Source organism: Pelodiscus sinensis, chromosome 2, assembly GCF_052426305.1.
Source record: "Pelodiscus sinensis isolate ZL-2025 chromosome 2, ASM5242630v1, whole genome shotgun sequence".
In the NCBI taxonomy this organism is placed as follows: Eukaryota; Metazoa; Chordata; order Testudines; family Trionychidae; genus Pelodiscus; species Pelodiscus sinensis.
Genome location: NC_143053.1, coordinates 152,384,087 through 152,406,077, shown reverse-complemented (window position 1 = coordinate 152,406,077; position 21,991 = coordinate 152,384,087). Strand labels below are relative to the sequence as shown.

Genomic DNA, 21,991 nt, shown 5'->3' with positions numbered 1-21,991 from the left:
GCCCAGCTCTCCAGTCCCCTCTCACCAGTCACCTCTGCTTAGAGAATGATAACATATTGAGAGGGGTTTGCAAGTGTTTTGGACAATAAACTAAATACAAGTCAACAGTGTAAAATTCCTGCAAAAAAAAAAAAAAAAAAAAAAAAGCAAACACTAGTGTTGTAAGCAAGACACAAGAAGTAATTCTTATGCACTGGGAGAGAAGCCTGAACCATGATAACAATCACTGGGTCTATAGGAATTGGCTAGGTGTTTTACTTGTATTACTATTTACTTGTATTGTATTAGTGTTTTACAATAAAAGTTTCTTACACTTCGTTAGTACGCGAGTGCTCCTCGTAGAGTTGCGCTACTCTCAGTTACAAGGTCTTGTGACAGCCGTTTCTTACAATCCAAGCTGCTAGTAACTGCCGCCAGGAGCACATTGCTACACGGAGCAGGTCTGGGCGGAGCACTGCATGGAACTGCGGCTGGTGGCCCCATCTTACAGGCGCAGTTCCTTGCCAGCGTGCTAACCAGAAGCGCGACCGGCAGCACATTCCCATAAGGGAGCAGCTTGCTACAGACCACCCCGCTCCCTTGGGCTTTAGCAGCGAGGAGCATCGCTCGCTCCAGGCCAGAGAAAGGCAGCGGCTTCCGAGTCGCTCACGCGCATGCTCGGTTCCCCTCAGGCACGCGTAATACGCCCAAGCGCGGCCGCTGAACAAAGGGCGGGGATAGGACGCAGCCTCTCCCCTTGTCGCGCTTCTTTCAACTTGCCCATTGGCTTTCACCTGGGCGAGCCCGCCTCCTGGTGTCGGCTCCCGGCTCTTGATTGGCTTGAGTGGAGGCGGGCCTCCCCTACCCACGGCAGTTGCTGTCAGAAAGTAGCTTGCCCCGCCCCCTGCTCCGACCCGCCGCGGTTTCCGTTCTCCCACCCTCACCATGTACCGCTCACTCCGGCCTCTTCAGCGCCTGGGCAGCGCGCGGGGCTGCCTCGTGCCTCAGTCGCGCGCCGCTCTCCTGTGCCAGCCTCAGCCTCGAAGCCCGCCGCGCGCCAGCATGGTGAGGACGCGCCCGGGGTCACGCGGCGGCGGTGACCTCTAACTGACACCCCCAACCGCCTCTCCCCCAAGGGCGGTAGGCCGGGGAGGAGATGAGGGGGCTCATCCGGGCCGACCCCGGGGCAGCGAGGCCGCGGTCTCTTCCCACTCAGCAGCGGACTCCGCGCCAGGCCGGCCTGTGGGAGCCGATTGGGACCTTGAGTCCCCGAGTCTCGCCGGGTCCTGCGCAGCTGCGTTAGTGGAGCGTCGCCTGGACCCCGCGGTGACTGGCGACCCCGCGCCTCGCCCGCCTCACGCCAGCGCCAAGAAGGGGCAGCGCATCGGTCTTGCTCATAGAAGCAGCCGAGCAGGATGCGGGGCCCAAGTACCCTCTTGCGCGCCCAACTCTCGTGACGCTGGGGCCATCGACGGCCCCGGGACATCAATCACTAGGGGCCCGCAGCTGTGGAGACAGGTTCGGTTGGAAAATGCTCTAACGCGTGGCATCGCTCTTCCTGGGACTGGGCCACGGGAAACCCTTTGAATTGCACAGCAGTGTGATGCATGTCCCCCTCCCCCCCCCCCCCCACACGTTTACCCTCTGTGCACAGTCCATTGCAGTAAGTGGAGGCCATGCTGCAGTCTAAACACACATGCTATGGAAATATGGGGTTGCAAATGTGATTTAACAGTCCCTCCTTTTCAGATATGCAGAGAGAGGAAACTGCACCTCGGGTTTCAGCCTCTTGCAATATCACTTTCCAGGCCCTCAGAAAATGTCAAAAGCTTCCAGCAAAAAGTGACCTGACATTTCTTTCCTACAACAGGCTTTGTAAAGTGTTGCTTCTGTATTTTTTAGTCTCAAAGGAGCACAGTCCAAATTAACGAATAAACCAAATGACAATAACCTGGGGGAATTGGAATTCAATATTTAACTTAAAACAAACAGACATGTAACTTACAAATCACTGGCCTGTTATCACTGATAATTTTATTTGTGTATCCTGCCCCCCATGTTTTCCTATCACATTTTTTCTGTAGAGATCTAATAAGTAACATATTGAGCTTTGCTGAGAAACTTGCACTGTAATGTGAGCTTCTACTCAATTTATGATAGAGTTGAGTTTTCCATTGCGTTATGATAAAAGTTCAGGTTGGATTTCCTGCCAGCCTGGACCTGAGTGATCCAGGACCAGAGGAGGTCAAGACTCCTCTCTGGGCAGTGGATGTCCCCGGACCATAGGGAGAGTCAGCCTCCTCGGGCTGGGATTCTCCTCAGCAGCTGCTGGCCCCTCTCCGCTGGGGTTCCTGACCTGGCTGGGGCTTCCCACTGCCACTAGTGTTCTGGGCTGGGGATCCCCCTCAGCTGCTGCAAGCCCCACTTCTGCTGGGCATCTCCCCACTCCACATTGGCCGCCTGCTATCTGGGTTCCCCATAGCTGCTGCAGGGGTTCCCTGGCCTTGGGCTCCACAGGGCTGGACTCCCCACCCACTTCAGCACCAGCCCCTGCCAGCCCAGCTGGGGCTCCCCAGCACCCAGAGGACTCCCAGCTGGCTCTCTTGTACAGCAACATCTGTTGTCTTTCCTTCCAGACCACAGATGTTGCCAGACCAGAGAGTAAAGGATTTGGGAGGTTCAACCTATACAGTTATATTTGTTTAGATTACTTAAACTTTGAACTGTGTTTTTGGTCAGAGGACATGTGAGTAGGACTTTTGAGAAGCTGGGCTTTATTTTATAGGGTAGAAGATGATGTTAATTTTGAGTTGGGCCTTGCAGGAAGCATAAGCCAGCAAGCTATCAGAAACTAGCAGATTTGTATAGCCGCTTTGACATAGAAAAGCTGAAGTAGGACAGATTTTGATCATGATCTAGACTTGGTCTACACTACCGCATTACATACAAGCAGCTTACCTTGACTTAACTTTGTGTATTTACACTAAAAAGTTGCTCCCATCAGTGGAAGTTGTCCCCTACAGTGGCCTACTAACTAGGGATGTTAAAATACATTTTTTTAGGGAAATGTGTAACCACTGAAATTTTTGTTTATAAACGGAAGGGAGGCGGCTTCCCAGGAGCTAGTGCACACAGGCAGCTGGCTTTTAATCTGGCTCCCCACACACACTGGCTTCTGTGGAGCCACCTCTCCCCCTTCTCCCTGCTCTGCTGCCTCTGATCCAGAGGCAGCAGTGTGGAGGGGAGTCCTATGTGTAATCATGAAGGTTAATCAATGAGCTCAGTCTCATTGGTTAACCATGTACACATTTACACTTCCACGTCTCTACTAATAACTTGAGAGATGTAGGACTTAGATCCCACTGACTGAGGGTGATGGGGGAGAGGCAACTACCTAGAGACCAGGCAATTTAAAAGAGCTGCAGTATTGGCAGCTCTTTTAAATTGCTTGGGTGGGCTGCAGGTATGGGTGTATGGCACTCCCCTTGGGGAAGGCTAGCTCTGGGCTCTGCTCCTTTCAGTCGTGCCCCCCCTGTGGCCAGAGCTGCAAACCTCCCTATCTCCTTCCCTCAGCCAGAGTCCTGAGAATGACCCTCTCTCTGCCAGAGGAGCTATGGGCTGGCTGCATCCGTACCTCCCTTTCCTTCCCCAGACCCAACATGCTCTAGGGAAAAGTGTTTCTTCAAGATGCTTTTGATATATCTGATCAAAGGTTTCAGGGTGGCTGAGTAGCAAATACTGTTGGGTTGAGTCTGTGGAAGTGAGGGGAGGCAAGGTTACAGCTGGTCCAGGGTTCCTCTGAGCAGGTTGGGGATGGGGTTGTGGTCAGTCCAGGATTCCTCCAGGCAGGTGCGGGATTAGGCTGAGACCAGCCAGGGAGTCTTCTGGTTGGGGAGGGGACCGACACACAGTGTTGGTTATGGAAACACTTTTTCTTATCAAAACATGTATTACATTTAAAACTCACTGGTTTATTAAGCAGAGGACATATAAACTATAGTAAGTTGATTTTTTTTCTAGTCATGTCCTTCAGTATTTTAGAAGTAGCACACATCCTTTCAGACTTCATTTTTATTCATAGATTGGAAGAGGAAGGACACTTGACTGCTTTTTCAACTCTCAGCGTCTCAGTTTTGAATTAACTAGTAATTGAGGTAAACTAGGTGAATAAACTGAAATGAAGAATGTATTCTTGCCTTACCTGCAGAAGAGAGTAGGGATGTAAAGGGTTAACTGATATCACCTTATTTGGTGATTCTTCTCGGGTAAGCAGTTAACCAGCAGCCGGGCTGTGGCACAGTGGGCCCAGCTGGACTCGAATGGCCCCTGGCCCATGGGATCTCAGTTCACTGGTTAAATGTAACATAACATTTAACCAGTTAACTTTTTAAAATGGATTTTACATCCCTAGAAGAGTCTGTTGGTTGTCAAAAGCTGGTTTAGTACTTCAGCAAACAGTAGTTTGATATGCTTATCCAGTGACTTCCACCAATTTTTTTAGTTTGGTTTTCTTTAAAACTTCACAGCAAATATACTGCTTGAATATTTTTATTTAATTTAAATGATTCTAATATTACAAGTTTAAACTTTAATTTGTTGTCATAATCTACTATGTGTTTGAGAAATTTTTTCTGTGTGTCTATCTGTTTGTGTGTCTGTCTGTTCAAGAACTCCTCCTAAACAGTAAGAGCTAGGACCACCAAATTCAGTATACAGCTTCTTTTTACCATAACTTAAAGCAAGATAAGGTTGTGCCAGGAAAATAGGAATAGGATTGCGTCTCATAAAACCATACAGAAAAGTGCATCACCAGACAGGTGAAAGGGACTGGCGGGCTGGGGGAGGCATGACCCCCCCCCTCCATCTGGGACTGCCACAGCTTCAAGCCTCCTACCCCCCAGGTACCCCTTGGGGAGGGCAGAGGGAGGAGAGGGCTGAAACTCCCTCCCCAGTTTATACAGCAACATAGCTGGCTGTTCCCCTTCATCAGGGGAATGGGGAAAGTGCACAGTTGGCTGCATTCCTCACTCTGGTTGTGAACCATGGGGGGGGGGTGGACAAATCTGGACCTGCCCGAGTAGCGGGATATGCACCCCTGCCCTGCCTGTGCCCAGTGGAGCTGTAGTGGCCATCAAGAGGCATTTCTCACCTGTCCCAAAGCTGTAGCAGTGAGAGAGCTGGGGTAGTCTTGTCTTCCTTGGGCAACCTACATACTGAATCACTTATCCCCATCCCCATCCCTGAGCAATGATTTAAATGAAGCATGTACATTTTCATTTTATTTTCCAAAAAACAGAAATTAAGGACCTGAGTAGCACCAGGTAAATCTTCTAGTTTCATATGCAGTTTCAAATAGGTTTGTTTTTAATGATATATTTAATTGATTTTAAAAATAGCATTTCTGCTTTTAAAAAACATAATTAATTTTGATCCATCCTCATAATCACCCTAGCCATGATTCTGTTACAGTCTCGCACAGAAGGCTGTTTGGCTCCCTTATGCCACTGGAGAACTGTGTAAGACCTATAGTAGGGCGTAGGATCAGGATATTTAGTTTTAAATAGTGGCATGCAGACAAACTAAATACCAAAAACAGTACATGTGTTTTATATGCAGTGTCCATAGCTTGCGGAATGTACTGCTACAGGACACAGTTACGTAATATATTTTAAAAAAAATATTTGTATTTCTTTAGGTGAAACTGTTTGTAGATACACAGACATTAGGTTAATCCAGATTAAATCAGGAAGAAATTCTGTACCCTGCTTCTACAGACTTGCATAATTAAGTGTGCATTATTGGCCTTTTTGCCTGTCAAAAGTATATGGGGTTGACTATAGCTAGATACAGGATGCTGACTTTACGGACCAATGATCTGATTGGTTGTGATTCCTATATTTTGGAATACAGGAAAAAAAATATTCTTTGAATTGTTGAAGGCTGTTTGTCAAAAGTGATTGTTAAACACTGGATGATGCTTAAATCAAGGGAATTGCTCCTACAGTAAAGACTTCATAATTTTTATTTGTGAAACGTGCATTCTGATGACAGTAATTGAATTAATACTCGGTAACTCCATAGTTCATAGATCAGTGGACTGTTAGCTGTCATCAGTCTTAACCATTAACTTATTTTAATTTCTCCCATTGTTGACACTGGAACTTTGCAAGTTTTGAACAACTGGTTCTGTGCCAGGGTAACTTGGAGCTAATTTATAATAGATCACAGATAGTCAAAATGAATTTATATCTTTGAGTATATCTGGTTCTGAGGACTAGCCGTTGGTATAATGATTTCAGTATTAAAGCTATATTCTATTCCATCAGTTGTCTCTTGGACATGGCTTCAAATTTGGCTGCTTCATTTAAGTGCCCAGATAATGCTTTTGGGCATTTATGAAACCTAATACCAGTTACAGATACTACAGGGCTAATTTGGATATCAGTGCCTGGCATGTTTATGAATTCAAAGGGTAAATTTAGTCGCTGACCTCGTGAAGCATTGACAGTTGTAAAAGTAAATATAGAAAATGTTCAGTAGATGCTAGATCAAGAGCATATGTGAATGATCTATGCAAATTGAGTAGGATAAAGAAAACTAAGAGGAGCTAGATCGGTGGTTCTCAACCTGTTTACCATTGCTGGCCACAAATGCAGCTCTCTGTGTGCAGCCACATGTTGTATATACTACCTGTATGGTCCTAAAGATGTCATATAGGCTGCAGCTGTGTACTGATTGGACCACAAACAGCCCATGGGACAGAGGTTGAGAACCACTGAACAAGGTGATACTTAAAGTAAGAAGCATGGGTCCTTTTTTACATTTTCCTCAATAAATACTGCTGGTTCTAGCTGAGCCAAAGGAGGACAAATTGTGTCATGATTTACGTGGAGGAATCTCATGTGGTTTTATCTCACCATGACAAATGTTAAAAAACAACAACAAAAAATACTTAAACTCTAAAATATACACTTAAGTCAACTAAATGTTTGCTCCTGGCTATATAAAATATTATAACAGAACCATATTAGATATGTGGAATATTTAGTTATGGGCATTTTCCTCTTATTGTGGAACTACAAGCTGGAACTTCCTGGGCCAGCACCCTCAGGACCTGACAGTTCCCAAATGAGGGATTTTGTTGGACCAGAGGAAGTTATTTCTGGCCCTCCTGCCACCACCTGCTCCAGCCCTGGGCCTACCGCCAGCCTCCCAGCCAGCTCCCCCCTGTTGCTGGCCCACACTGCTTTGTCAGCCTCTGCTGCCCTGCAGGGCTCCCAGGTGCTAGCCCTCCACTGAGACGCTCTGGTCCTGGAACATGCATGGTCTGGATGTTGCCAGACTAGAGAATCCTGGTTAAGAGAGTTTCAACCTGTTCTGTTATTAACAGTAAAAACCGTTCTGGTATCCTATGGCTTAGATAAAATGTATTCTTTTGTCTCAAAACAATATTAACGTTTAGACTGAGTTTTCTCTAAATACATGTCATACGAAGTCCAGATCTGTGTGTACTTTCAGCTTTTGCAATTGAAGCTGCAGAATAGGTGACTATACTTTGTGGGGTGAATTGATAGTTGGTTGAAAGAAACTGAATGCTTCATAAGTATGAATTACTTCATACACCAGGCAGAAGAAGCCTTGTTTCTCTCAAACAACTTATTACTGGCTGACTATGATCCAGTACTGAATTATGTATTAAACATAATAACACTTTTGATTGTTCTATAGTGTAGAAATGAGTGCTTCAAAATAAAAAAGTTAAAAATGGAGGGAGAGGGGTTGCAATGTTAAAAATTTATTTCATGGCCATCTGTAGCATTCCCCACCTCCCCACTCTCTTGCGGGGTTATCTTGTTTCATTTACTATATGCGAGACCTTTATATTATTTCTAAAGAAATGTTTTTGTTTTTTTCCCCTTCAGGCCACCCAAGACTCGTTTAGAATAGAATATGACACCTTTGGTGAACTAAAGGTCCCAAATGACAAGTATTATGGTGCTCAGACTGTGAGATCTACAATGAACTTCAAGATAGGTGGAGTTACTGAGAGAATGCCAGTAAGTAACTTGAATCTACATTTCTTCCTGATTTTTTTTTTTTTTTTTTTTTTTTACAGTATAAGCTCTCAAAAACATAAGTCACTTTTCCTTATAGTTTTGCTAGAAACTAGTTAGGAACACAAGATTAATAGCAGCTTTCAGTTATGCTTGGAAGGTTCAGTCCTCACATCAAGGTCTTAGTATTCTTAGAGTGACTGTACATATCTATTCCACTGTATGTATATGCGCACCAGTGATGGATGGGAGCAGTACTACCCTTTTCTAGACATCCCAGCATTCAGTAACAAAATTGCCTGTACAGGATTAAACCCAGAACACTTTGTATCCAAGAAATGTTGGCAGGGAGCCCAGACAGCCAGTGTGAAGATCATGACAAATTTGAAATTAAATAGGTTTTGCCTGTTTTCAGTCTGCTTTGTGTGTGAGCTCTGAGCAGGAGCTGAGAGGGAGCGATGAAGTCTTGGTAGCCAGACATGGGGTTTTCAGCTATATTCATATCTAAAAGGACCGATCCATGTAACAATAGATGTGAGTAGACAGGGAATGTGTAGTTTGAGGCAATCAGGTTTCTTGGTTTGTGGGACTTCTCTCTGCTGACTTAATTCTCTCCTCGAACATTGTAACTGAAACTGAATCCCAGGGAAGCAATTCTCAGTGCTTAAAATCTTTTTTTAGTTGCTCTGTAACACCTAGCAACCAAGTATGCTTTACCAAGTATGTTATCTTTGTTTTATTAATAAAATCACCATTTTTAAGACTATGATTTGATTCCTGTGTCCTAAAAAGCAAGAGGTTCTATGTGCTTGAGACTGAAAATCTGCTGTTAAGAAATTACAGTTTTTGAGTTCTTTCTTGAGCAAGGGTTAAAGAGCTTGGGGTAACCCCATAGGAAGAAATTCCCAAGTGTGTCTTCCTGGGTTTAAAAAAGGGAGTTTCTGCATTTGGGTGGTGGAAACGTATCATCGAAGGTTGGGGAGTCTTGGAGTCCGTGACCCTGGCGAGTGGTTTGTTTTGTTTTTTAAGCAAAAGACTTTAGGGGCAGAGTATTTTTAAGGACTCTTGTGGGCCTTGCACTTGAAGTGCCAGAGTGTGGAACAGCCTTGACAGAACCTCATACACAGATGTTGGAGATTTCTTTTCTCCTCAACAGTAACTGTCAGGATGGCTCTAGAGTCCCCATTGCTGCCCGCCATTATGTTCTGGTATACGAGGGCAGTCACTTCATCACCACCACACTGACCATGAAATGTGGTCCTCTGTATCCAGCTTGAATTATGGCATCATTGCTATGATAAGGTATTCATCATTATGGTCTTTCTGACTATTTTCCGAAGTTCAACAGACAATATAGGAAAAGGAAGGTCCGACTCTGTTCTCTGAGAAAAATTATGACAATCTTCACAATTGTAAGGCTATGCTCCAATTCCTTAGAATCAACACTCCAGCAACAAAATGACAGTATTTTGTCATCAACAACCTTTTGACCCCACAACTTTGCTTTCCATTCCCAAGATTCATCTAGGAAAAAAAGGTGTTATAGAAGGCACACTCCACTGTCCTCCAGTTCAGCATCAATGAGCTCATCCCATGTAGCTGTTTCTTCTAAACAGGAATTTTTATGGGATTGCATAACAGTCTTTTCTCTTCCATCCAGTGTTCCCTCCAGGGCTGGCCCACAACATTTTGGCACCCGAGGCGGGGAGCTCAAATGACGCCCCCATGCCTCCTCGCTTGGGCCAAAACTTTGAAAGGTCTCAATTCTGTCCTCTTCCTGTTCTTTGTGCCCTCTTTCCTCCAGCACAGCACTCCACCATCTCTGTGCATCTAGAACAGAGAGAATACATATGCACCAGCAGCAGACACAATTTTCTACACTCTTGTGTCCTAGTGGTGCCGCCGCCTCCCTTCCCCCCCAAGTCTGGCGTCTGAGGCAGCCGCCTCAGTTCTCCTCATGGTAAGGCCAGCCCTAGTTCCCTCTAGTTTTTCACATCCATATATGAATGGATTTTGTAGTGTGCATCACTAGGGAGGTGAGGTGTGACATGGTGTACAGCAGGGGTGGGGCTGAGAGGTTCAGTGTGTGGTCTCAGGGCTGGGGGAGAGGCTTGAGGTATGAGGAGGTGAGGATATTGTTGGGGGTGGGGCTCGAGTTGAGGAAATTGTAGTGCAGGCTGCCTCAGGGCTGTGCCAAGGAGAGAGACCCTCCCCCCATCCTTCTCACTGCTGCAGCTCAGGGCCAGGTGAGGGGTGCCTCTCCCCAGTTGCAGTAGCTCTGGTGGGGCTAGGATGCAGGAGGGGCACCTCTCCCCACATGCATGGCCTTTGATAGCCTGTTGTGCTGCCATGTAGCTGTACAGCTTCCAGGGAATATAGCTTCCAGGGAATATAGCTTCCATCTGTTTTGCCTTTTTATTTACCAATTGTTACACTTCCTACATGCCTAGACTTACATAACATCAATCCAGTTGGTCTGCATATTAACCCCCCCCCCCCACCGTCCACAGTGGAACAGGAGTATGCCATCCATTTACTTGAGCTCCTTTTCCCCAAACCTTCTCATCCCTCTTGAGGGACCATTCTCACAAGATTACACTCAATGGGAAGTCCTATCTCTTCCTCAGAAAGGGGCCATACAATAATATAATTGGCTTTCAAGGGAGGAGGCTGCTATACCCATAAATTCCAGATCCCTGAGTCAAAAGATGGTCTATTAAATCTATGAACAAATTCCTGAAGAAAATAAAATTCCTTATGATTACCCTAGCATCAGTTATTCCCGAGAACAAGGAAACTGGCATGCTGTCTTTGATTTGGGATGCTTATTTCCAAATCACAATATGTCTTGACCATTGAAAGTTTCCCAGGTTCCTGTCAAACAGTTGTCACTCTGTTTGCTGTACTACCATTTGACCTGGAAGATGTTCCCTGTGCAAAATGCATGGTAGTGGTAACAGCTCACCTTTGAAAACTGGGTGTGCATGTGATTCCACTCAAGTCACCACAAAGTTGCTTACCTTCTGGGGAAACAAAACACAGTGGTACATCAGCTGAGCAGATACTTCGCTAATGAACAGGAGAGGTCATTATGCCCACATGTAGTCAGACACATCTTCCAGTTCTGGGGACTCCCCAAGTAAACTGTAAAGGTGATCCCTAAGATTTGTTTTGAAACAATGGAAGAACTGGACTACACTCAATTACTTGCAGTTGGTGGCTCCAACATAGGCCCTGGTTTCTTCTTACAAGGAGCCCTTATCTCTTGCAGGCCTTCTTGAGTCTCTCCCTGGGAGTTAATCGTACTCCTTGTAGAGTCGGGGTGAAGATCTCCTGGGTGGGAGTTCCACCTATTGTTTGAGGAGTCCTGCTGGCAGTCTTCTGCTTTGGTGATCCTGCTCCTTCCCCATCAGACGACTGCAGTTTTTTCCCTTTTAAATGCCTCCTGCCGATCATACGTGATAGGCAAACCCAGAGGGACAAGGCATATTAACCACGCTACCTATTTTCCCACATTTTATTTCTAAAATGCTGTCACCTTAAACATGAAAAAGGCTTCATAATTGGAGGTGAGAAGAGAACTAGTTTTTTTTTTTACATAGAGAATGCTAAATCATTCTGAACTTCTACCCTTTTTTTGTCTCAATTGCTATCAGAATTAAGGGTGATCCACTTTTCTTCCAGAGGATCTCCTCCTAGATCTCTTCCAGGACCCATTTATGCTACTGTCTGACTAACATGACCCTACCATCTAGGGTATTTATACACTCTTCTAGAGCACTCTTCTACTGCAGCTTTCGTGGCTCAAGTACCTATTGTTGACATTTGTAAAGGAGCAAGTTGGTTTTCAATTCACACCTTCCCTTCTTGTTACACCATTACTTGCCAGAGAATATGCCAGTTTTAGACAGGTATTTTACAATTACCATTCCGGTATATTCTGAATGCCTACCCTCCTACCAGTGTTCCCTCTCATTTTTTCCATCCATGGACAGATTGCCTTTTGGTATGTGCACCAGTATTGAGATAATGTACAGATACATTCTACCAGTACAAAAACCCTGTTTTTTTTAACAGTTCATAGATATGGAAGAAGAATATTAAAAAAGGCATAATTAACTGGTCACTGCTTAAGATATGCAATATGAAATCAAATAAAATATCACTGCCCTTGAAATACATGTACTTTATCATCCTTTCTAACAACTCAAGCTAGTAAACGCACCAAAACATGGTATACTCAAAATAGCTATATAAAGAAAGGCATGGCCATTAACTGAAAGCATCAAAATATGCTTCAGGGGCCCAATTTAATAACCTGTTCCTCCTACCATACTAGACCACTAAATTTTCAGGGAAAGCTTACATCAAAAAATGAAGCATCTGCTAAAACATATTATGCTATGGACTTCTGCAGTTCACAAAATCATCCCTATTGAAAGCATATCATCTCCACAAAGTGCAGCTTTATTAAGATGCTAAACAAATCTGAGTCAACTAGAAATAGTCATGTTCTAATTGCACATATTAATACAATATTTTCTGATACTGGAAGGAGTGTAAAAAGTATTCACTCAGGCTTATACAGTTTCCAAAGAATATGTTGGGGTTGACCGTCAATTACCCCTGCTGTTTCTTGCAAGTGGCTCGGCTGAAGCCAGTGCTGGGCCGCTTCTAACCGGTGATGAGCTGGCTCAAAGCCTCCTTAGCTGCATAAACAAGTTGTGAGATAATTAGGCTCAAGGACATGATGTGTAGGAATTGGATAGCAGTTGTTTCTTGCTAGAATCTGCTAGTGGATGTTTTTGCCCCTAAAAAAGGAATAGTTATAAAACAGCCGAAAGGCACTGCTTGAACTGACAGTCCCACCTGTGGATCTAGGCCATATGGATGCCCAGGAATTCCCCACGCTGGAGCAGTGCCCGCTACCAGCCCTCTAGAGCACGGACAGAGGGCCCGGGACTGTTGGTAGCAGAAGAGGCATAAGTGTTGGATTCTTGCTTGCCTGCTTAATTGCCTGCTTCTCCGCATTGATAGAGGAGGTATCTGAGCCTTTAGCTATGATCTTTGAAAAATCATGGCAGACAGGGGAGATTCCAGAAGACTGGAAAAGGGCAAATATTGTGCCCATCTATAAAAAGGGAAATAAGAACAACCCAGGAAACTACAGACCGGTCAGTTTAACGTCTGTCCCAGGGAAGATAATGGAGCAGGTAATTAAGGAAATCATATGCAAACATTTGGAAGGTAATAAAGTGATAGGGAATAGCCAGCATGGGTTTGTGAAGAACAAGTCATGCCAAACTAATCTGATAGCTTTCTTTGATAGGATAATGAGCCTTGTGGATAAGGGAGAAGCGGTGGATGTCATATACCTAGACTTTAGTAAGGCATTTGATACGGTCTCGCATGATATTCTTATTGATAAACTAGGCAAATATAACTTAGACAGGGCCACGATAAGGTGGGCGCATAATTGGCTGGATAACCATAGTCAGAGAGTTGTTGTTAACGGTGCTAAATCCTGCTGGAAAGGGATAACAAGTGGAGTTCCGCAAGGGTCTGTTTTGGGACCCGTACTGTTCAATATCTTCATCAATGATGTAGATATTGGGATAGAGAGTACGCTTATTAAGTTTGCAGATGATACCAAACTGGGTGGGGTTGCAACTTCTTTGGAGGATAGGGGCATAATTCAAAATGACCTTAGCAAGTTAGAGAAATGGTCAGAGGTAAACAGGGTGAGGTTTAATAAAGAGAAATGCGAAGTGCTCCACTTAGGAAGGAACAATCAGTTCCATACATACAAGATGGGAAGCGACTGTCTAGGAAGGAGCATGGCGGAAAGGGATCTAGGGGTCATAGTGGACCACAAGTTGAATATGAGTCAACAGTGTGATGCTGTTGCAAAAAAAGCAAATATGATTCTAGGTTGTATCAACAGGTGTGTTGTAAGCAAAACTCGTGAAGTCATTCTGCCGCTCTACTCTGCACTAGTTAGGCCTCAGCTGGAGTACTGTGTTCAGTTCTGGGCGCCACATTTCAAGAAAGATGTGGAGAAATTGGAAAGGGTACAGAGAAGAGCGACAAGAATGATTAAAGGTCTAGAGAACATGACCTATGAAGCCAGGCTTCACGAACTGGGCTTGTTTAGTTTGGAAAAAAGAAGATTAAGGGGGGACATGATAGCGGTCTTCAAATATCTAAAAGGGTGTCACAAGGAGGAAGGAGAAAATTTGTTCCTCTTGGTTTCTGAGGACAGAACAAGGAGTAATGGGCTTAAAGTGCAGCAGGGGAGGTTTAGATTGGACATTAGGATAAAATTCCTAACTGTCAGGGTGGTCAAATATTGGAATAAATTGCCCAGGGAGGTGGTGGAATCTCCCTCTCTGGAGATATTTAAGAACAGGTTAGATAGACATCTGTCAGGGATGGTGTAGACGGATCTTGGTCCTGCCTTGAGGGCGGGGGGCTGGACTCGATGACCTCTCGAGGTTCCTTCCAGTCCTATTATTCTATGATTCTATGATTGAGAGGCCCATATTTAGTAATGCGTAAAGGCCATGAGATGTAATATGCTTTGGAATACAACTTCTTATATTTATGCACCCGATGTGGCTTCACTGTGTGTAGCTGAGCCTCCTGACAGAACGACAGGATATCAATTTAATACTTCACACAGAAAACAGTAAAAATAAATGATAAAGCAACACAGAGAACAAATGAACAACAACTCTGAAAATACAAGGAGAAGTCAAACAAGTGGTTGGTTATGTGTTTTTTAAATGAAGCTATGTCTACACTGCCCTCTCTTGTGCAAAAAAAATGCAAATGAGGTGAAGTGTGGAAAATTGCGCTGCCTCATTTTCATAATTAATGAGGCTCCTTTTTTGCGCAAGAAGCTTTTGTGCAAAAAGGAGCTGTCTCCACAGCTTATTTTTCCACAAAACCCCCCTCTCGCACAAGAGCTGTTCTTCCGCTTTTTTTCAGGAAGAACGGCTCTTGTGCAAGAGGGGGGTTTTGCGGAAAAATAAGCTGTGGAGACAGCTCCTTTTTGCACAAAAGCCTTTTGCGCAAAAAAGGAGCCTCATTAATTATGAAAATGAGGCATGCCGATGTTCCATGCTTCACCTCATTTTTATACTTTTTTGCACAAGAGACGGCAGTATAGATGTAGCCACAGTGTTTAGGGACCCGCAAGCTAAGCAAATGCAACAGAGCCCTGTAGAAAAAGACAAAGTTTTCTTGGTTTCACACTTTCACCAATTTAAAATCAAAGGAGGCTCATTATACACCCTTACGGATATGGAGCACCTTAACACATGCCTTTGGAGTTTACATCCAGGTCTCAAAGAGCTTGCAAATAAGGTCTTCATCCTACAAAGCATAACACTAAACCTAGTACTTGTTACTTCAGTGACTGAAGTACTCTGAAGAGCCAGAACTGCACTAGATATCAAAGACCTGGCCTTAATTGTTTTCAATATCTGTCCAGATTTTGGATTTGGATTCCTTTTCCACATTACACACCAAAACAGGCATTAAGTACAAAGGAAAAGGAATTGCAAAGTACTTAATTTTTTTTTTCTGTACTGCATCATTTCAGTGGAGGAATGGATCATACAGCATATGTCATCCTGTGGACCATCTGATTGTCCACTTGCTAAAATTACATTTAGGAGTTAGACAAACCTCGTGTCTTCATGTACCTTCTGTACTAATATATGTTGATATCATTAACATATTTCTGAAATTTCAGGTTCAAGTTATAAGAGCGTTTGGGATCTTGAAACGAGCAGCTGCGGAAGTAAATCAGGATTATGGTCTTGAGCCGAAGATTGCTAATGCCATTATAAAGGCAGCAGATGAGGTAGGAGAAAAGTGTTGAAAACATCAGAACTAAACCTCAAATTATTTTAGTGCACAATAGTTTTTCGTACAGCAATGATTCTGAAAAAATGTGTCCATTCCAAAGCCAGAAGGGACCACTGAAACCCTCTAGCTTTGATCTTTGTAGAACACAGACCTCAAACATTCCCCAAAACAATTCCAAGATTGTATCTTTTAGAAAACTATTGATTGTTGTTTTTTTAAATTGCCATTGACAGAAAATTCACTATGATCCTTGGTAAATTATCTTCAATGTTAAAAATTTACACCTTATTTCCAGTCTGAATTTGTCTAGCTTCAAATTCTAGTGGATAATGTTATACTTTTGTAGTCTCATGTGCCCATTATCAAATACTTGTGTGTTTTATCACCCTTAACCTTCTCTTAAATGAAATTGACTGAGCTCCTTAAAAGCATGTTTTCTAATCCTTGACTTATTCTTGTGGCTCTACTGTAAATTCTCTCCAGTTTATCAACATCTTCTGCTTCCCAAATTGATACAGTAATGCATCAGTAGTAGCAAGCTGTTTTCCTACTTGAGAAATCTGCTTAACCACATATGTTTTCTAAGTTTTATAGAATTGACTAGATACTTAAACGTAACAAATTTTGATCTTTTAAAAAAGATAATATAGGTTATTTTTCTCTTCTCTTTACTTGACTTTCCTATGAAGCCCTCTAAAATGCTTCTTGAGCTATACAAGATCCTTTCTCTAAAGAGTTCACCAACTATATGGGCTAAGAATGAGAGAGAGAATCGGGCTAAAATCAGGGTATTGGGATGAAGTTTGGCACAATTTTTGGTCATTCCTACATTTTTCTTTGTTTTTTGTTGTTTTGTTTATTTTTTGGAGCTCCTCTAGAAGAATATCCTCACAACTACGTCTTCATGGTCTAAGATTTGCCACCTGGAACCAGAGCAGTCTCTCATTATAGACTCTATTTATTCCAAAGAGCAAAAGAACTTCTTATTCAAATATCAAGAAAGGTTTTACCAGTCCACACCTGCAATTTTCAGTGCTGACTTCCCTTTGGCCGTGAAGGCAAACTCCAGAAAGAATCATGTGTTTGAGTCCCTTTATTCAGGGCAAATCTGAGGAAATCAGAGCTAATTAATGAAGTTGTGCACTGGGCCCACCATTAGCTGTGCTTTTACCTTTGAGACAGGAGTTATGGTAACAAGAAGCTGCTTCATGGACACCCATAGATGATTTTTTTTTTTTTTTGCGGGGACTGCAGGCTTTGTTCTGCTAGTCTTTCTCATTGATGCTAACTTCAAAAAAGTCAGAATCCTCCTCCAAAGACCACTTGATAGCAACAGTGGACGATGAACTGTCCCAAGCCTCCTATAGTTAACATCACCACTTTTTTTGTGTTTGTGAGTTATAGATTATATTGCCAGCCAGCTTCTTTTTGTAATTTTCCAGGATATCTTATTTGGAGACTGATTAGCTGTACAGTAATTCCTTATTTAACACAGTAGATACGTTTCAAAAAGTGATCTTGTTAAGTGAAAACATGTTATTTGGGGTCAATTTTCCCATTGAAAATAATGGGAAAGGTGGGAGTTGCGTTTCAAGTGGTGGGGAATGAGGAAACCCAGCCGCTGGCCTGCAAGCTGTGTCGGAGGAGAGGAAGCAAGGCGTCTGTCGAGAGGGTGTTTCTGGGGAATGGCGCGGCGAGCAGCGAACCCTCCGCCACTTTGAAGGGAGGTGGGGGAAGCCCTGCGCAGCCGCCGGCGACTGGCCAGCTGGGGAAACCGTGTTATTTTGGGGACAGTCGTGTTGTTCAAAAAATCCCCCCCCCCCCCAAAATCGTGCTATCACGAAAATATGTTAAGCGGGCACATGTTAAGTGAGTAATTACTGTATTTTAGGATGCAAGTCTCCTAGCCACCTTAGATGTCCAAATTCTGAACATTGTATGGTGGGGGCTACGTGATCAGGTTTTAAAAAGACCGCTAGTATAGAGGTACTCCTTCCTATTCTCTCCACCAAGATTGTTCTCAGGCACTATCTTTTATTGCAGGGAATCAAGTTTCACCTGTCAAATGGCTCACGTGCTATTGCACAGAGGATATTTGGAATAAAACTTTTTTCTGAAAATCAAGAGGAAAGGAGGATTCTAATCAGTTTTGGATCTTGAAAACCTGAGTCAAAGTATGATCAAGAGAAAGGTGGCTGGCTTTGTACTCTGAACTTTGTTGGGGCCTGTATTCACATAGGGGTGATATCTGCACACAGAATTGTCTCAGTGCATCCGTGCTTGGGAAGAATCCCTATTAAAATACAAGCCTCAGTAAGGTCCAGAGTTGTACATAAATGAGGAACTGTTCTGCACTGCCTACCTGCAGAGATTAGGAATTTACATATTTCCCTTCTTGGATGATTGACTGATCGATAATAACACTCTAGAGGGTGTCAGCAAATCAGTCCCTACTGATGTTGAGTCTAATGTTCATAGTGCCTGGTTCTTTTACTATGGGAGCTATGCCAGTAGGCCTTGAGGTTTCAGGAGAAGCAGGAAGCACAGGATTACTCGTATGGGAGCTGGATAACTGCTTTTCTGGCCTGACACCAGTCTAGAAATCATTCCCAACTGGAAACTGATTTCCAAATGCCTTGTATCCAAATTCTATGCCCAGCCGGGAATGGGGAAGCCCATTTGAATGGATTGCACACCCATGGAATTAGATCTCTCTAGAAACAACTACTTATCACTATTTTGGAGATTATGGTTGTCCTAAACGTGCTAAGCACTAATGTGACCTGTGTGCCCAAGGGTGTGTTGAGTTCAAATGGGCAGTCATACCTTCAAAAGAGAATCCTGTGATAAATCTTCCCACTAATTTCTGAATTTGGTAGTAGCTGATCAGATTTTTCCTTTAGTGGGGACACCCTTTTACTTCTAATCTTAACAAGCACCTTGGGAAGGAAGGTCTCAACACTGTTGCTCTAGCCTCATCCAAGAGGAGAGGAATCTGAGTCACTTTGAATGCTGTGAAGAAAAGTCTAGAAAAACTGGTAAGGGATAATCCTACAGAGAGAGAAGATAACTTGATAGGCCTTTTCCATTTCAACTATTTCTAACACTGTAGACTAGGAAATTTAACATTTAAGTGAATGTCTTGCTGCATTTGAAGATGATGTCTCTTAAAACATAGTGGGAAAATGACAGCCTTCATCATCCTAATTATGAACACTGTTCCCTATTTTTAATTACAGGCAGTCCCCGAGTTACGTGGATCCGACTTATGTCGGATCCGCAGTTACGAACGGGGATTTTCTTGCCCTGGACGACGGGAGCGGCGGGGCGAGAAAAGCTGCTTTGCGTCTCCCTGGTCTGCTGGGGGGGGGGCAGGGGAGAGGAGCCAGCAGACGAGGGAGACGCTGAGCAAAGCGGTGGAGGACCCGGGCGGGATCGCGGCGCTTCCAGATCAGCGCTGCGGTCCCGCCCAGGTCCTCCTCCGCTTTGCTCAGCGTCTCCCTGGTCTGCTGGGGGGGGGGACGCAGCTAGTGCGCCGCCCCCCCCCCCCCTCCCCCCCAGCAGACCAGGGAGATGTGGAGCAAAGCCCCGGGCCTGTGGTAGAGCAGGTGGGGCGCTGCCGGTTGGTCCCGCAGCACCGTTCCTTGGCGCTACTGGACCAACCCGGCAGCACCCCAGCTGCTCTGCCCCAGGAGTCCTGATTCAGCCGCTGATGATCAGTTTCAGCAGCGGCTGAATCAGGACACCTGGGGCAGAGCAGCTGGGGTGCTGCCGGGTTGGTCCAGTAGCGCCGAGGAGTGGCGGCACTACTGGACCAACCCAGCAGCACCCCAGCTGCTCTGTCCCAGGCATCCCCGAGTCAGCAGCTGCTGAAACTGACCAGCGGCTGACTACAGGAAGCCCCTGCTCTGGGCTTCCTGGAATCAGCCGCTGATCAGTTTCAGCAGCAGCTGACTTGGGGATGCCTGGGGTTCTTAAGTTGAATCTGTATGTAAGTCGGAACTGGCATCCAGATTCAGCTGCTGCTGAAACTGATCAGTTTCAGCAGCGGCTGAATCTGGATGCCAGTTCCGACTTACATACAGATTCAACTTAGGGACTAGTAGGTTTGTTCTTATCTTGTACGTAACCCGGGGACTGCCTGTATATATAAACTTCATTGACTTCAGTAGTTACATTTGTAAATAAATCTTAACAGAGCAGTATTTGGTGTATAGTTACAAAATATCTAGTGGTTATATTGTTACAGTAATTAATGTGTATTTATTTTTCTATAGGTGTCTGAAGGTAAATTAAATGATCACTTTCCTTTGGTGGTGTGGCAAACTGGATCTGGAACACAGACCAATATGAATGTAAATGAAGTCATAAGCAATAGAGCCATTGAAATAATGGGAGGTAAACTAGGAAGCAAAGATCCAGTGCATCCTAATGATCATGTTAATAAAAGCCAGGTCATTATTCACATTTTCAAATATTTTTCTGGTTGTTTTGCCAACAATAAAGCTTTCAAATAGTAGTTTTGACTAGAAAAATCCCAAAGTTCTTCTGAGTTTACTATTTTAATTTTTGTGCATTTGATACACAAATGGATTTTTCAGGTCTGAAATTTTAAAACCCTTCTTTAAAGCTTTTTTTGAATTAAGTGATGTGAATTAGATGGATATTAAATTACTGCTTTCTTGCACTTATAAAAACAGAATTCCTGCATGGGTGGGCTGTGGTTCCCAGGCTTGCAGGCCCTGCTCAATCACATGGTGCAACCATGCTTCCTCCTACTGAGGCAGCTGCCAAAACCTGAAAGAAAGTCAGGAATAACTGCTGGGAGTTGCAGGGAAGGGTTACTGTTTCCTGACAGGGAAAACAAGGGTAAAGGGGAGGCCTGCTGTGGAAAGGGCATGACTCAAGTTGTTCCAGGGGTGATTGAACCTTTATATTATGCACTCCTGCTATCTGCAGGTATAAAGTATCTCTACCCAGCAGGATAATAACAAAGCTGCATAGAGTAGAGCCTGCATCTAGGTTTTGGAGGGGTGTGGGTGGGTGGGGGTGGGTATCTGGTTCCATGGCTGGGTTTAGGAGAGTTGGGGGGGGGGGGGAGAAGGGGTCTTGCCCTGACTTCTTTGACCTTAGACACATCACTTAATGTCTCTGTATCCCAGTTCCTTATGTAAACTAGGATACTAATTTCTTACCTTATAGAGGTTTTGAAGGTAAATCCACTAAAGTGTAAATGTTATGTGAAGCACTCAGGTACTATAATGAACATTAGATAGAAGCCTGTAAATAATGAGACTTGAACTTCCTTCACAGAGCTCAAATGATACATTCCCAACAGCAATGCATATTGCTGCTGCACAGGAAGTTAATGAAGTGTTGTTACCTGGACTACAAAAGCTACAAGATGCACTTGAAGAAAAATCCAAAGAATTTTCCCAAATAATAAAAATAGGACGCACTCATACACAGGATGCTGTTCCACTTTCTCTTGGTCAGGTATAAAACACTAAGCAATAGAACCTTGTACAATGTTACCCGCTTGTTTGGAGCATTATTGTAAACTAATGGAGGTAATGGATAATTTTCCTCAAGGTACATATAAGTGAAGAATTTGCATAGCAATTGAAGACAAATATTGAAGAGCAATAAAATCTTGATCCAGAAAAATTATCCTAGGTTCATGTTCACTGAAAATTAATGCACAAATGCACAAATCATCCTAGGTTCATGTTCACTGAAAATTAATGCACAAATTTTTCACCTATTCCTACATGTATGTGTGTGGAATCTTTCTTTTAACCAATGAATTTCAAGGAAAAAAAATCACTTTGAGTAGATTATATCAAGACTGCAGAAATAAATGTGAAATATATTTAAAATTGTAAGTAAAAGTAGACTGTTGTTTGAGTATTACATATGCTTCTCTCTCTTTTATGCCAGATGACCAATATTATTGAAGGAATTTGGTGGATTACTCTAATAACTCTTACTATTAAATTTGCATTAAGTTATTAATATCTGCAAATGTTCAAGCTGGAAAAAAATACAGAACTCTAATGTTTATGGTAGTAATAATATTTTTG

The 21,991-nt window shown here is 43.7% G+C and overlaps 1 protein-coding gene and 1 long non-coding RNA gene across 3 annotated transcripts in view; both read left to right on the top strand.

The window, feature by feature from the left end:
- Window positions 1–865: 865 nt before the first annotated feature.
- The window catches only part of FH (fumarate hydratase), a 39,690-nt gene continuing 18,564 nt past the window's right edge, over window positions 866–21,991 (top strand). Inside the window, exons 1-5 of one of the 2 annotated variants that reach the window (XM_006134112.5) lie at window positions 866–1,044; window positions 7,902–8,036; window positions 15,793–15,903; window positions 20,186–20,362; window positions 21,222–21,404. In XM_006134112.5, coding sequence (XP_006134174.1) covers window positions 925–1,044; window positions 7,902–8,036; window positions 15,793–15,903; window positions 20,186–20,362; window positions 21,222–21,404 — 726 coding nt within the window. In that variant the 5' untranslated portion in view covers window positions 866–924. Of the gene's footprint in view, window positions 1,045–1,148; window positions 1,498–7,901; window positions 8,037–15,792; window positions 15,904–20,185; window positions 20,363–21,221; window positions 21,405–21,991 lie in introns of those variants that run through there. The other variant, XM_075921630.2, reaches the window with a different exon arrangement.
- On the top strand, window positions 21,411–21,814 carry LOC149525354 (uncharacterized). Its single transcript, XR_016348904.1, has 2 exons — window positions 21,411–21,584; window positions 21,632–21,814. It is a non-coding gene; the product is annotated as an uncharacterized LOC149525354 (long non-coding RNA).